We start from the raw sequence: 15,369 nt of genomic DNA, 5'->3' as shown, positions 1-15,369 counted from the left end.
CCTTGTTTGAGGTGACCAAATACTTATTTTCCACCCTAATTTACGAATAAATTCTTTACAAATCCTACCATGTGAATTCATGGATTTTTTTTTCACATTCTGTCTCTCACAGTTGAAGTGTACCTCTGGTGCAAATTACTGACCTCTGTCATCATTTTAAGTGGGGGAACTTGCACAATCGGTGGCTGACTAAATACTTTTTTGCCCCACTGTATGTATATATGTAGCTGTAGCCAGTCTTATTCATGATCTCACTGAGGCCTTTGCAGAACAGCAGTGGGGACAGCGCATCTCCTTGGTAGCACTTGATGGTGACTTATCGTATGGGCTTGAAGTTGGCCTGTAGTGTTGCACTCCACATAGAGTTTCCGATGAAGGATCCAGGTGTGGGGATATTCTTCTTTTTGACATCCATAATCTAGAGGGGTTTTGGAGCCAGCCTTTGGACGCAATTCCCAGAAATAAGGAGTGACAAAGAGTGAGCAAATGTTCTCTTGTACAGCCACGACAATAATCAGGTGGTGAAAGGCCTTGTAGGAGGAGAACATGTTCAGAGGTAAAAATGTGTGGGGGGGCAGGAGTGCTTGATGAGGAACCCAACGTGGTTGTGGAGAGTCTCCCCTCTTCCAGTTATTGTGCCGTTCTCATCCTCCATCCCACAGAGTAAAAAAAATACTCAGTAAAAGCAAAGGGGTATAGAGAGAAACACACTGACTGACACTACTGGCCAAGTAAGAACAAAATCCAAGTCAATGCTGAAGTACTCCTGTCCATGTTTTTCTATCCTCCTGCGTGGAAAGTGGCGCCGCATGACGTCACACATAAACAGGAAATAACGATAGTGAGCGGTGCTGTGGAGAAAGAATTAAGAAATCACGACCTGTCGGATTTAAAATATTAACACACAAATACAATGTAAAGCTATCAGTAACAGTTAAGACGGACGAAGTCTGAGTTTGGTCCCAGTACGACGTGTCGTTTTCCCAGCTCCAGGAAATCAGCAGGCTCAATGGTCCAGAACGGCACAGATCAGGTCCTGCAGCACGTCAAACCTGTGAGTCACGCTTTGTGCTAAGAAAGACTTAAGTAGGGGAGACCGGGGATAGTTGTAACATTTTTGACATTTCTGTCTGTAAATTGGAGCTCTTTTAAGGTAGTGGATTCAAAATGTAATGCAAAGTATTTACATGTCTCGGCTATTAAATAGTGCAGCTATTTTCTCTGCAGCACAATTACCCATTGCATGGTATGGCCTCAAACACAAAGAGTGAAATGTTACAATTAACCCCATAGTCTGGGTTAGTTGTAACATATCCCGGGGTGAAATGTAACACAATGAAATAAGGGTACTAACAAAACATTAACATGTAATCTTTGTTTATTCAACACATGAATGCACTTAGAGCCATTTATGTAGCTGTGTGTGTGTGACAGAATGCAGAAATCTAGCTTTTGAACATATTCCAACCCCCCAAAAAAGACAAATTATGGAATTTTCTGTTTTCTGCAACTGAATATTTCATTAATTTTGGTTGGTCTTCCTTGCGTTTGGCCTCATTGGCTCAGTGGGCATTATAACCTACAACTCTTGCACCAATTTTGAACATAACAATGAAGCTGAAAAAATTTAGTTGTTCACCAGCATCGCAATTCCATTACTTTTTATCATGGCTTACCTTGGTGTGGTTTGCAGAGTGCTTCAGAAAGATGAGGAAATCTGTTTCTTGCACCCATCCTGATTTATTTCCACTACCAGTACTTCCTACTGGTCCATCTCTGACACAGTGTGGGAATGTGTATGTGTGGGAACACAAACAGTGGAGGAATTTTGTTCCCAATGGCATTAACCGCATATACAAAGGTGACCAGTGAACCTCTCTCTGCTGATGTCATTGCCCCAACTTGTTTAATATAAGTTAAAGTAATAGTGTGGTAAGTTGTAACATCTGCATTAACCCAGACTGTTGCTGTTACAACTGACCCAGACTCCTATAGCCATGAACTAGCTAACATTACAGCCAACGGCTAAAACATTAGCTCTAAAGACCTACACAGAATATATCCCCATAGACATACAAATAACATAATTTAAGTTTGATGAGTTTAACTGCAAAGCAGATAATGCTATTAGAAATTGAAATAAAGTAGAAAAACTTACTTTTTGGCATACAAATTACTTTTTTTCGTGTTAAATTGTTTGTGTTTGACAAAATGTGCTGATTTTTCACATGTGATAGCAGAACTGAGTTGGGCATGCACAGGATTAATCACATCATTTGAAACTTAGCCCTGATTGGAGAAATTGGAAGTGTTACAACTGACCCACGTTACAACTATCCCCGGTCTCCCCTACAATAACTAGAGTCAGTTATCCGCAAAAACAAACATGACGAGGTCATATTTGTTAGGATAAGACCATATGTCATTTATGTTTATTTATCCCAAAGTTGTGAAATTCAACTACAGCTGTCATAAGTGTGCGTGCGTGTGTGTGAAAACCTAGATGAATATGGAAATGCACAGTAGTTTATACAGGAACCATTTTCCTTGTTTTAGTTTTATATTGTTTTAAATGCAGGGAAAACGTGCTGCTGTTGTACTGAAGGGTTAAAGTACCAAATAATCATAAACAGCCAAAATAAATAAATATCTGCTTACACCTATGAGTAATGTTGAAAGCTCATTTATATTTTACAGGCTGGGCCGCAATCATTATAACGTTCAAATATTTTGATGAAAAATCACTCCATGTTTATTAGCTGGCAGATGTTCATCATCTTCTATGATTCCAGAGAAGTTTTATGAGAAGTTTTATGAGAACTTTTCTTTTCTTTTCTTTTCTTTTCTTTTTGAATAAATAGTTACCAACCCTTTTTTTTTTCTTTAATTTTTACCTGTACCAGGTGAGCTGGGAAAGATGAGTACTGTTCATCGATCATGAAATTCCAAGTTTATAAAAGAAAGGTCTGCACATGCCTTCCAAGGTATGGCTGCATCTTCCTATTCTTGGTCGTGTTTGCCTTAAGCTTCGTGATAGATTTCATGGACATCCTGGAGGTGAGGAATTGTTTTTTCATTCATTTATACATCTTTTCTCTTACGCTTGTCCAATTCAGGGTCATGAGGGCTGTCCCAGCTGTCTTTGGGGAGGAGGCAGGGTGCACCGTGCACATAGAGACAGACAACTATTCACACTCACATTCACACCTATGGACAATTTAGAATCACCAGTTAACCTAACCCCACTAATTGCATGTCTCTTTATTCATTTATTTGGGACTTAAATCATTTTAGGCAGTGAGATAAGGTTCAAGAACTGTGTTTTTAGAATAGTTTCATTTAATGACAGGCATTGTTTTTGTTTTGTTTTTTTACATTTCAAAATTAGCAGTGTAGTTTTCTTGCCAATGGTTTCTGTATTTAACTGGAATGTTGTAAATATAACCAGCAGACATGATGGTGAAGGATTGATCTGTGAACTCTATGTGGCAAATAAATGTCTACCTGTGCTAACCAAGAAGCATTGTAAACAGGTGTATTTATCTTATTTCCACCAGTCCTGATACGAGAGTAATTCTTTCACCTAGCATGTAACAAATAAATCTAAACCAATTTAAAAAGTGATTGGTGATTATACCCCCACATTCCATACATTATACACCTCTCCAGAAGTCCCACAGTCACTGTGAGTGGAAACACATGTAAAAAATGTTTGTACAAAATGGCCTTGGGCACCTTAAATAGCAACATAATGGCTTCTTACACAAAAAATACAATTTCTAATCTGACAACTTAACTATAAACTTTGAAAAAAGTAACAAAATAGGAGTATATTTCACAAATAATTCTTTTAAATATTGCTTCAGTAAAAATGTTTAAAATCCACAGTATACTACTAAAAGTTTTCAAATCTATTACAATCGACTGTGCTGTTCTCATTGTCAAATACAAATTCTTTTCCATTATGTGTATTTTGTCGTATATGATAGGAAAGGTCTAGAAGTTACTCCATAGTCATTTGCAATTACACTGTAAGGAGGGGAAGTCTTATTTCCTATTTACCCATTGGTAAAACTAAATACCTACACTAACTGAGCAAAAGAATGAGAAACAATATACAGAATCTTCAAGTTTTATTTGTTTTGTCCCTTTTACCAGGACAAGGTAACTCCATAAACCTTTTTTTAGGTTTGCCCCCTTATGATTGAGGAGACACGCTGAAGCTCACTCACCAGATAGCTTCCAACTCTCTTTACTTGTAAGCACAATCAATGAAGAGCAGTTACAACCCACTCTCTGAATAATGATTTGTATTCACAATGTAAGAAGAGAAGGTTAACATGCTCCATAATATGGGCTGCATCAAAAATATTGTGCAGTTAAAATGTGCAAACATCATTGTTTTTTTTGTTTTTTTGTTGAAAAACAACAAAAATCTATCTAGTACGACCATCTTTTTTTTTAACTACTCAGAAGGTACTCATTAGTTTAAAAAAAATAGATGAAGTATCCATCCATGTAATTTGAAAGTTTTGTCATAATTTCTTTCTCTTGCAGTATATTTTTAATCTTTACTGTAAAAGTCCAGGTCAAAAGAAAATTAAACCATGAGTCACGGGCAAGCAACATGACTTACTATGTGTTAATAGACCTCTCTGCATTGACTCATACTTGTTATTAATCTCTGTCTTCCTTCTCTCTCCCCAACCGGTCGCGGCAGATAGCCGCCCCTCCCTGACCCTGCTTCTGCCGGAGGTTTCTTCCTGTTAAAAGGGAGTTTTTCCTTCCCACTGTCGCCAAAGTGCTTGCTCATAAGGGGTCATACGATTGTTGGGTTTTTCTCTATATGTATTATTGTAGGATCGATCTTACAATATAAAGCACTTTGTTTGTATAGCGACTTTTGTATTGATTTTGTGCTGTATAAATAAAATTCAATTGAATTGACCGTGGACCACAAATTACGCCCTTGGAACTGTTCTGTAGGATGGATGTCTGGAAAGATGGCTGGCTTTGTTGCCTCATTGTCCTAAATAGAGCCAACATTGTGATAAAGTGCATGTTCATGGTAAATCATCTCTTTCTGTCAGTTTAATGTTAATGTTAACCCAGACAAACCTGAAGTAACTCAGATATTGGAACAAGCTCGGGTTTAGTGCACTCATTTGTATTTGACATCTTCACTGAATAGTTTATTAATTTTACTGAAGATTGAAGATCAAGCAGATGTGGATCATTAGACATTTGTATTGGCACAAATAAGACATGAAAGTAGGAAATACAATTTCAAGAGAAACGTTTTATTGTAATTTGTTAACTGCTGGCCATTTATTTGATGGATTTTTGTGTCTGCTGTGCTCTCTCTCTGTTTCCCATTTTCAGAATACTGTGAAATCTACCATCCATAGCTCATATGCCGACAGACATTATGACTTCTGCAAATTCCAACCACTGTCCCTTAAGGAGACTCGTGAAGAACACCTCCTATTAAAGTCCATCGCTTGGCCTGAAACTCCACCTTTACCATTTCCTCATTACCTGAGCAAGACCAGTGATCCCTCACACAGCAGCTTCACCATTCTCTCAGGGAGGGAAGACGGAGAGTGGCACAAAGATGATAACCTGGAGATTCTGATCAAAATGTACGACTTCCAGGGGCTTCCAAAGAAATTTGGGGGAGACGTTTTACTTGCCCGGCTCCATAACCCGACTCTTGGTGCAGGTGTGGTAGGGCAAGTGGTGGATCATCTCAATGGCTCCTATTCTGCTGTGTTCTATTTACCCTGGGAAGGAAACGCAGAGGTTGAGGTGATGCTAAAACTGAATTTCAATGTGATCATGGTCTTTCAGTCAACCTTCCTTTTTAATACAATATGATCTTCAGACAAAGGTAGGATTCTCATTTCAAGATAGTGGACTAAACAAGACACAGGTGCAAACGATTAAAATAAGGATAGGGAAGTAAAATTCAGACACAGGAGACAACTTTCAAAGTAAAACACAGAAATGGTAACAGAATCTAACCAATCAGACACAATTCACACTTGACATAAAATGAACTAAATCTGAAAGCCAAGCTATAAACACTGAAAAAAAAGGTTTCAGGTCCTAAAAGGACATGGAAGTTAGCTCTAATTTGGCACTTGTCACGTTTAACTTTAAACTTTGTTAAAACTTCAACTGCACCCAGTCAAAAAGCCACACTCTAAAGCCGAGACCACATTTTTGTGCATGACTCTTACTGCAACCAACTTTAAGCATCAATATTATGTGATACATCATACAACCTCACTTCCAAAAAAGTATGGACGAAGTGATTTGCAAATATCATAAATCAAGATTTTCTTCATAATAGAACAATATAACAAGTTTAAACTGAGAAAATGTCCTGCTGTAAGGAGAAAAAATGTCATTTTGAATTTAATGGTAGCAATACATGTTGAAAAAGTTAGAACTGGGTCGTGTTTACCACTGTGTGGCATCTCTTCTTCTTTTAACAACTAAGGAAACCAAATTTTGTATCATCCTCACTTGATATAGGATTCTAGTGGCTTAACAGGCCTCATTTTATTTTCCTAATGTTGGTCAAAGTCTGTACTGTAGGTAGCCCAATTAAGCAGTATGTGACTCTTCTACTATGAAGCCATGGTGTTGCAAAAGATGCACTGTTTGCTTTTGCATTCTCTTTCTGAAACATGAAAGTCTTCCCATGAAAATGCCATCATCTAGATGGGAGCATATATTCCTGTAAAACCTGTAGAAGAACGGATCCTCCCACCAAGCACTGATGATGCTTTTCCACATGTGCAAGCTGCCAGTTCCAATAGCATTAATGTGGTGCGCCTGACATCAGAGAAGCAGGCTTTTGAACGGAGTGCTACTAACATGTTTCCTTTCCTCTTTATTAGAATTTCAATTCATATGACCACAGAACAGTTTTTTCCACTTTGTCTTAATCCAAATGACCTTAGCCCAGAGATGATAGTGGTGTTTCTTTATCATGTTCACATGTTGCGTCTTCTTTTCAGGATAGATCTTTAACCTGCACTTGTGAATTGCATGGTGAACTGTGTTCACAGAGTGATTTCTGGGAGTGTTCCTGGGGTCACACAGTGATTTCCATGACAGAATTATGCATGCTGTCTGTAAGCCTGAAGGTCATAGCTATCTAATATTTTTTCCCCTTATCCCATGCTTACAGAGATTTCTCCAAGATGCTTGATGATATTATATATTGTAGGTGCCGAAATATGCTAAGTGTTTTCAATCCTACATTTTGGAGCATTGTTCTGAAATTGTTCCACAATTTGTAATTTTTGCATATTTTCTTTTATTCAAAGAAACTGGGCCTCTCTGAAATGTTCTTTATACCCAAATATGTTACTACCATGTTGCCCATTAATCTAATTACTGCCAAATCCAACTGTGTTTTAGTAGAGCTCACTTTTCCACTTTTCTTTCCATTATCCCAATTTTTTTTGAGATGCTGCCATCAAATCCAAATTGAACTTCTATTTCTTAGAAAATAGTCAAATCTTCAAACTTCTAAAAGTATGTTTAAAATGAACAAAGAAAAAAAATGTATATATATAAAATGTATTTCTGTTCCCTTACAGATAAATACTCAGAGAGTGCACTGGTGTGGTAGCGGTTTGCACTCTTGGAGTACTTCTTTTGCTTGTTGATTTCTAAAGCAACTAAAACCATATTAATACTGATAAGATGACCACTATACATCGATATACATGATGTCTAAAAGTGTGGTTTGCATATTTAACTTCAACCATTTGTTCTTGTCATAAGCAGTATGCCGAGGCATGATCATTATGACGTCATCATGATCTAAGGGAAGTTTAGCTGTGCTGTATGCCAATCCACAGGGAAATACACAAATAGGAATGTCATTCTTTGTCCTCCCAGGTAACACTGGTTCACCCCAGTGAGGCAATCACAGTGCTGCGCAGTCTGACCAGAAAACACCCTGACAGGATTTACTTCAAGAGCTTCTTCCGCTCAGGCTACATCAATGAAACTACTGTCTGTAACGTATGTTTGCGTCCAACCCAGCAGCCTGTGTGCAACTACACTGACCTCAGTACAGGCGAGCCGTGGTTCTGCTACAAGCCAAAGAATCTGAGTTGTGATACCAGGATCAATCACTCCAAAGGAAGGCTTAAAAAAAACCTCATGACCACAGAGACCCTTTTTCAAAGGTGTGTATATGCCACATTATCTGTGTGACCTAAATGGGGAATTTCTAAAGTCGAGGCAAAAAGTGAGTTTTGAGGCTTTTCTTCCAAAAAGCTAATTATTTACGCTCGGATATGAAGAAAACTTCGTCTGTACTTGTGTTAATGGTAAATGGGCAAAAAAAAGGGTATTTTTGTTTTGTTCTCTGCAATCTAAATCATTTTGTTGCGTGTGCTTTGCCTCAGTGATGTCAACATGAAAGTCTCCATTCCAGCTTCAGGACCTTCCTGTGTCACTGTTTTGCCAAAAACTAAAGGTAAATTACAAGTTTTCCAATTTTTTACATTTTTTTTAGTAGTATGGAGTAAGCTAAAAGTTTTTGGATGCGATGTTAGTGTTCATGTGGAGAGATAATCCCTAAGAAGTTTTTTTCAGTGCTCCTTCAGAAGCTTGACTGCTACACATGGATCACTCCCTGGAAGCCATGTTCTGTGCCCTTGCAGTGCTGGGTCTTCGTAACTGTGTCAAAACACAACTTGTCTTGATCTCACAATTTTCTTTGCACTGTGTGTGGGCCCACAGTTGTGTGCTGATACATACTACATGTTCAGTTTCCAGTGGATATACTCAGACTTCCCAAAATGTTACAGTACAGCTGTCCTTCAGGAATTCACCTGCACAAACCTGTAAATGTCAAACAGTGACTACAGTTCCAGTTGATCTCCCACTGGATGTGCTCTCTGCACAAATTTAAGGTCCATAAGTAAATGTAAGTGATTATAACAGGACCTTCCAGATGCAATTTAAAAGTAGCTGCAACAGAAGAGTGTCATAAATGAACCATGAGCAAGAGATAAGGTTTTTGGTTTTTCTGACTAGTTTCCAAAATGTTTTGATCACAACACAAGCTGCACTTAGCAGATAAAATGCTGAATGAAGTGCACCCTCTCTCTTTAATCTTCAGTTTGAGGCAAGTTTTCAACATCCACATATGTGGTGAGTTGTAAGGTTTACAATCAAGACAGATTATGATATGTTCAAAGCTGCCATGATTTCATGTAGATGGCCACAGGGTTAAACTGTTCCAAAACTAATATAGTGGTGTGAAGTCTTGCATCTGTAGTATGATGGTAGAGTGGCTTTTTTTCTCTGGAATTTGCTTAACTTACGCATGATTGCCACAGTAAGATTAGACTTATCAGCTGGTTAAAAATATACTATTATTTATTTTTTAACGTCTTCTCAGGTTGGTCCATGGTGAGTAGGCGCACTGTGAAGTCTAGACCCTCTGGGTATTATTTCCACGGTGTGTGGCGAGCATTACGTGGCCACAGAGTTCCTCACTTCAACACTTCCTCAGCTATCACTCAGTGTCTGAAAGGAAAGGTGGTTCATATATACGGAGACTCCACCGTCAGGCAGTGGTTTGAATACTTTAACGCAACACTACCAGGTAGCTGCTCCACAAACCTCTCTGGCAACAATTTGATTTTTTTCACAGTGAAACTTAAATCATTCTCTCTGTATTATTTTCAGATCTTAAGGAGTTTAACCTGCATAGCCAGAAAAAAATTGGACCTTATATGGCTCTAGACTATGTGAACAACATCTTGGTGACATACCGCTGCCATGGTCCTCCTATCAGGTTTTCCAAAGTCCCAATCAGCGAGTTGCGCTATATTGCCAACGAATTAGACAGCTTGACTGGAGGCAGCGATACCGTCGTAGTTCTTGGCATTTGGTCGCACTTCAGCACTTTCCCCGTTGAGGTCTACATCCGGCGTTTGCAGAGCATCCGCAGGGCGGTGGTGCGGCTGCTGTCCAGGGCTCCAGATACACTGGTTGTCATTCGGACTGCAAACCCAAAAAATCTGACGCTCTATGAGACAATCACTAACAGCGACTGGTACTCGCTGCAGCGTGACAAGGTGCTCAGGGCCATGTTCAAAGGACTGAATGTCCATCTGGTGGATGCTTGGGAGATGGTCGTGGCCCACAGCCTGCCACATGAACTCCACCCACAGCCTCCAATTATTGAAAACATGATTAATGTTCTCTTGTCCTACATATGCCCTAAAAAAGGTGGCTAGATGTGATTGTTTTTCAGCAGCCCATGCACACACACATTTATTCCTTGCTTATTTATAACAGAGATAAATAGTAATGAATAATTAAACTGAGCCTTTGGATTCTCATGCAACAATCCAGGAAATACTGGAACTCCTTATCTGACACACAAGCAGGATTTACATAAGGGAATATTGCCTCATACAGGCTCATTCCAATGAACCAATCTATGACACACTATGAATGTTTTATTGACAGTAGGTTGTAATTCAAAGTCACTTATTGAGTAGTTTACTCATTACCACAAAAGAAGTAAGCTTCACTATGCTGCCTTGCTTCCAAAGAAAATGTGTTTCGCCACAGTCATCTTTTCAGTGCAACTCTTATTGTGTTTTCTGCAGCAAATCAAATAACACAAAAAGGCAAAATAAAAACGTAAAAAGGGGTAACATTGAGCAAAGTTAGAAATAATTCAAATGTTTGCCATAGATATATATTCAGGTGGACATAAAAATACCGAAATTAATGCTACTAAGAAGGGACATAAGATGGGATATAACATCTCGAAATAGTCACTGATTGTTAATTTAATAATGCTAAACATTACTTTATAAAATATGCAAACCCTGTAAAATGACGTCAGATTTTACACAACACTGCCAGTGAATTTGCATCTATTTCTAGAGTACTGTTGGGAGCATTAATCTGACTGACTTCTCAGGTATTACCTCTAGAGTTAAGTGTTTACTGAAAATATCACAAGACACGTGAATGTATTTTCTGGATTCATGAAAGGACAAAAACAAGAAAAATGTTCTCCAGCTGAATGAAAAGAAAAAGGAAGTCCTTGTCTTTGCCCGTGACAGATTAAGTTAATGACAACTTAGGTTCTCTTGCCACATTTGCTAAATCTTCTATCAGGAACCTTGGTGTAACGTTTGACTCTGTCTTCACTGTCAATGCTTACTTTAAATCTCTGGTTCGTTCTTATTTCTGTTACTTGGATCACCAGGTTGAGTTCTACTGTGTCAGGCTTTGGATTGATATTTGTTATTTATGCCTTTATTTTATCACATCTGGATTACTGTAAATTCATTGTTTACTGGTTTTAATAAAGCATCCTTGGAATGCCTGCAGGTTGTTCAGAACGCTACCCACATACATTAATCCAGGTGCACTGACTGAATTATGCTAAGGACAATTTGGAGAAAAATTATTTATACCAAAAGCATGACCTGTGGTCAGATGAGACTAAACTAGGTCTATTTGGGTAAAGAGATACTGCTCATGTTTGAAGAATGAATCCATCCACAACCCAAAGAATACCGTCCCCAAAGTAAATATGAAAAAAAGATATGAGAAGATTTTGAAAGTAGTCAGCAGCAAAACTTGGGTTCTCGTGTTCTCTTTCAACACGACAATCTCCAAAAATATACGTTGGCATTCTGGTCTGCACATAGCCCTGACTTGAATCCCATTCTCAGGGGTGAAGACCAAGAACCATGCCAGAAGATGGTCAAATCTGGAGAAGTTTAAGAGATTTGCCAAAGAAGAATGGTCTAGGACTGCTCAGGTGGTGCATGTGAGACTTGTTGAAAAAGACAACAAAGGACTGCTGGCTGTTATCCAGCAAAAAGGATTTTCAACATAATTACTGGCAACAGAGGGGCTAATAATGTTGACTCTGGCATATTTTAGTTCTTGTAAAATTATTTTTAATACATAAAAAGAGAGGGTAAGCAGTGCTTTAACAGGAAGAGACCTTGGGTAGAACTTGATTATCTGGAAGGCATGTTTTTCAGTTTAGTACAGAAATGACTAAGCATTAACAATACACTGATTTTCTTGCTTTTAGCATTGTATTTTACATATCTCCTTCACAGTTACTTTTCTTAAAAGCTTTGTTGAAAGTTTTTTGCAGAATGAAAATCAGCACTTGATAATTTGAGGAGGTTCCTTTCACACCGACTTGATCATCATTCTTGTGGCCTTGGCTGAGTATGGTGCAGGTGGTTTCCAGGTGCGCCAGTGGAGGCCCGAAGCCCAACCTATGTGTTCACCGTAGGAATGCCAGTCACCGTTTAGATTGGCGGACCCACACTTGCTGTACCACCACCCGCCGCCCTCTCTAACGGTACATGCCCCAACAGCAATGTCACCAAAGATGCAGGGGGAGCAGCCATCATTATCGCGGTCAACTGTGCTAAAGCCATAGCCATTCTGATCAATGCCTTTATAGGCACCACGGATGGCATCACCTTTGGATAGAGTGGGAAACAAATCAAGAAAAATGAATTTTTAAAATTCACAGGGTTTCTTTAAAGTACAAAAAAAGAACAATATCTAACACCTGATTGCATTAACAAACAGTGAGTAACATTTATGTGTATATAAAAAGCAAAAGAAATATGGCGACAGTAAAAACTTCAACAGGCTTCAGTACCTGCATTTCCACGGTACTTCCCAACATGTAGTTTGAACGCAGTTTTCTCATTTCCCAGTCTAAAGTTTTTGTACTCAGCGAAAGCAGTCCCATCTTCATGATCCCACAGATCCACCCTCATTGTCCACTTCTTGGACTTGTCTTTGGTAAGATAAAAAATCTTATTCAGCCCGAGCCAGTGGTCCTCTGAAAATCAAAGCACAAAGAAATAAATGGTAAATGGCCTGTATTTGTATAGTGCTTTATTTAGTCCCTAAGGACCCCAAAGCGCTTTATACTACATTACACTACAAAGAAAAGATTTAATATTTTTATGTTAGATCCATTCTTGATCTCTAGGATTATATATCACTACATCATAATAATAATCATTCTAATTTATTTACGTGTCAGGTTTCCAAAGCCAGTTTTATATGCTGCCCATTTTCTGTGGAAAGAAACGGCTCCTCCGCTTCGTTTTTGAAACACCGTCCAGCCTCCATCTGGATGCATCTCACAGTAAACCTGAGTAAGAAGTTCATTCACCACATATTAAGAAATTCAGCTGGCATTTACTTCTACTTTTTATCTAAGGAGCAAGAAACATTTTAGAATATGGCCTACAAGTAGTGGAGTAATTCACCTGTAATAAATGGAAATTGAATATTTTATTTGAAATTACAATCTAATCATACTAACCTATGAATACTTAAAAGTAGGTACACTACAATAACTCGGGTTTTTACAGGAAACAAAGAAATTATTATATTGTATGTTAAGTACAGTGTAAGTAATTTTAGCTTGTGTAAAATGTCATGGTAATTTTGCAGAAAAATAAATATTTATGTATCTTACATCCATTTAGATAAGGGGAAATTACACCCTTGGTCGGGGCTATATTATCGAGTATATAACCAGAAGCTCAGTGTGCTTTTTGTTTAACATTATTGTTAACTTAATAGTTATGAATATAAAGTAAACTGTATCCTGTTATCTATAACCAAATGAAACCTTGTTCTGGTGAAATCATTTGATAGATAAATTGCAGTTATAGTTTACAGTGCTGCTTCTGTTTGCTGTGATCTTATAAACATGACTTTGTTATTATTTCTTGGCTCGATCGATACCTTAAACTTGGTCGCGGCTCCATTTGGCTGGATCGTATAAACGCCACTGGATGCTCGTGGTGACAGAGTCTTAATCTGTGTGCAGTCTGTTCCTGAGGCGTACACCATAACAGAAAGAAACACAATAAGAAGCAGAAGAATAAGACTGAAATAGTATACTTATCTGAGTAATAACAAACAAGATGATCCATACCTTGAGGAGAACCTGCTTTGTCCTGTCTCTAGCAATACAAAGAAACAGTTTTAAAGTGAGTCTTAACCTCGTTTAAATATCCATCTTAAATACTGACAATACAGAAGCAGGACAGACCAGAATTTTAAAGCTCTTACTTTTACCCCGGCCTGTTCTGTGCAGCTCGAAAGAAATGCCAGGATGAGTCCACAATACACAACCAGACTCTTCATTTTGACCTGTGTTTAAAACAGACCAGACTGTAAACAGTGTTTAGTCCGATGAAAATTGCTGGTAACTCTGCTCTCAGAAGATGACTGGCTGCTCAGAGTAACTCTGTCCTGTTCATTACTGCAGCAGTAATAGTCAACAGTTTTTTCTCCAAACACATACTTGCGTGTTAGGTGAACCTTAAACCCCGTCTCAAGATTAACAACAGCAGCAGTCCCTTTATCCAATAGCTTAACTACCACACCCCCTTCACTGCTATGACAAGCGCGTCACTTCCTACCTTAGGTCAGTGTGAGTGTGACAACTCAAATCTGAACAACTGATGCAGTCATCCAACATGAACTGCACTGTTCTCTGAAAGAGCTTGTTTACCTAATGTTACACAACTTTCACAATGCTAATTTCTCAGACCTCTCTGGCTACACCTCTCTCTAACATTCCAACTGAGTAGTTCTATTTGCACAGCAATAAAGTCAATGTTTGTGGAAGCCAGTTACAGACATTATCTTTTTATTGACTCGGATAGCAAGGGATGTTTACAATTGCTCCTTTGGCGTCTGTAGTTAGAAAAATTACATGTTTCCCTTAAATCTAAATTTCTCTTCAGATATTGTTATTCCCCAGAGACTCTGCTCAGTCATTTCTTCTTATTCTTGAAGATGATAAATTTGATGTAGATATGAAACTGAAAGAATAAATTCTAACTACTTTTAAGCAATTGCCTAACTTTTTATTTAATGGCTCCACCAGATGAAATGTTTTAACCATTTAAGCATGGCACCAAATTTTCCAGTTATTTATGGTTTGTAGTAGTTTCAGTGATCGCCAGGTGTCCCATGAGACGTGTCGTTTTAAGTAAAATGTTTTTGCAACTTTTAACTTCAACTTTTTACTATGAAACACAGAGGTGCCACAGTTCTCAAACCAAACTCTGGAAGTTGATCAAAAAACGATTTATGTCTTATTTTTCCAAATGTTTACAGTAACTTTGGATAAAGCACTTGTGAGATGCTCCACATTTCCCTTGTGTATCTGCGATAATGTCTATATGTACTCTAGCAGGATAATCTTTGTGGTTGTTATGCTACAATCACAGTAGGAAAAACAGTGGTTGGAGAATGCAACACAACCAAAATTACTGTGTATGGTGCGCAATGAAC

At 38.3% G+C, this 15,369-nt stretch overlaps 2 protein-coding genes across 4 annotated transcripts; one reads left to right on the top strand and one right to left on the bottom strand.

Annotated features, from left to right (window-relative positions):
* The first annotated feature begins 785 nt into the window (after positions 1-785).
* Positions 786-10,520, top strand: LOC146649137 (NXPE family member 3-like). Of its 3 annotated transcripts, XM_085386594.1 has the most exons (7): positions 788-1,054; positions 2,904-3,057; positions 5,383-5,808; positions 7,921-8,213; positions 8,436-8,506; positions 9,437-9,643; positions 9,727-10,520. In XM_085386594.1, the coding sequence occupies exons 2-7, from the start codon at positions 2,938-2,940 to the stop codon at positions 10,278-10,280; spliced, it is 1,671 nt and encodes a 556-aa protein (XP_085242720.1). In that variant the 5' UTR covers positions 788-1,054; positions 2,904-2,937; the 3' UTR covers positions 10,281-10,520. The 3 variants fall into 3 exon arrangements, with proteins under 3 accessions (XP_085242721.1, XP_085242722.1, XP_085242720.1); XM_085386595.1 differs by lacking the exon at positions 2,904-3,057 and having other exon boundaries at positions 786-1,054; XM_085386596.1 differs by lacking the exon at positions 9,437-9,643 and having other exon boundaries at positions 787-1,054.
* An 11-nt stretch (positions 10,521-10,531) lies between these two features.
* LOC146649136 (angiopoietin-related protein 5-like) lies at positions 10,532-14,328 on the bottom strand. Its single transcript, XM_085386597.1, has 6 exons — positions 14,137-14,328; positions 14,000-14,027; positions 13,807-13,898; positions 13,087-13,204; positions 12,701-12,886; positions 10,532-12,515 (listed from the first exon to the last, which is right to left on the bottom strand). The coding sequence occupies exons 1-6, from the start codon at positions 14,209-14,211 to the stop codon at positions 12,217-12,219; spliced, it is 798 nt and encodes a 265-aa protein (XP_085242723.1). The 5' UTR covers positions 14,212-14,328; the 3' UTR covers positions 10,532-12,216.
* Positions 14,329-15,369: the final 1,041 nt, after the last annotated feature.

The sequence above is a fragment of the Rhamphochromis longiceps genome, linkage group LG17 (genome assembly GCF_057381845.1).
Source record: "Rhamphochromis longiceps isolate RC_006_pf linkage group LG17, R_longiceps_female_GT1.1, whole genome shotgun sequence".
In the NCBI taxonomy this organism is placed as follows: domain Eukaryota; kingdom Metazoa; phylum Chordata; class Actinopteri; order Cichliformes; family Cichlidae; genus Rhamphochromis; species Rhamphochromis longiceps.
This window is presented reverse-complemented; position numbering and strand designations above follow the sequence as displayed.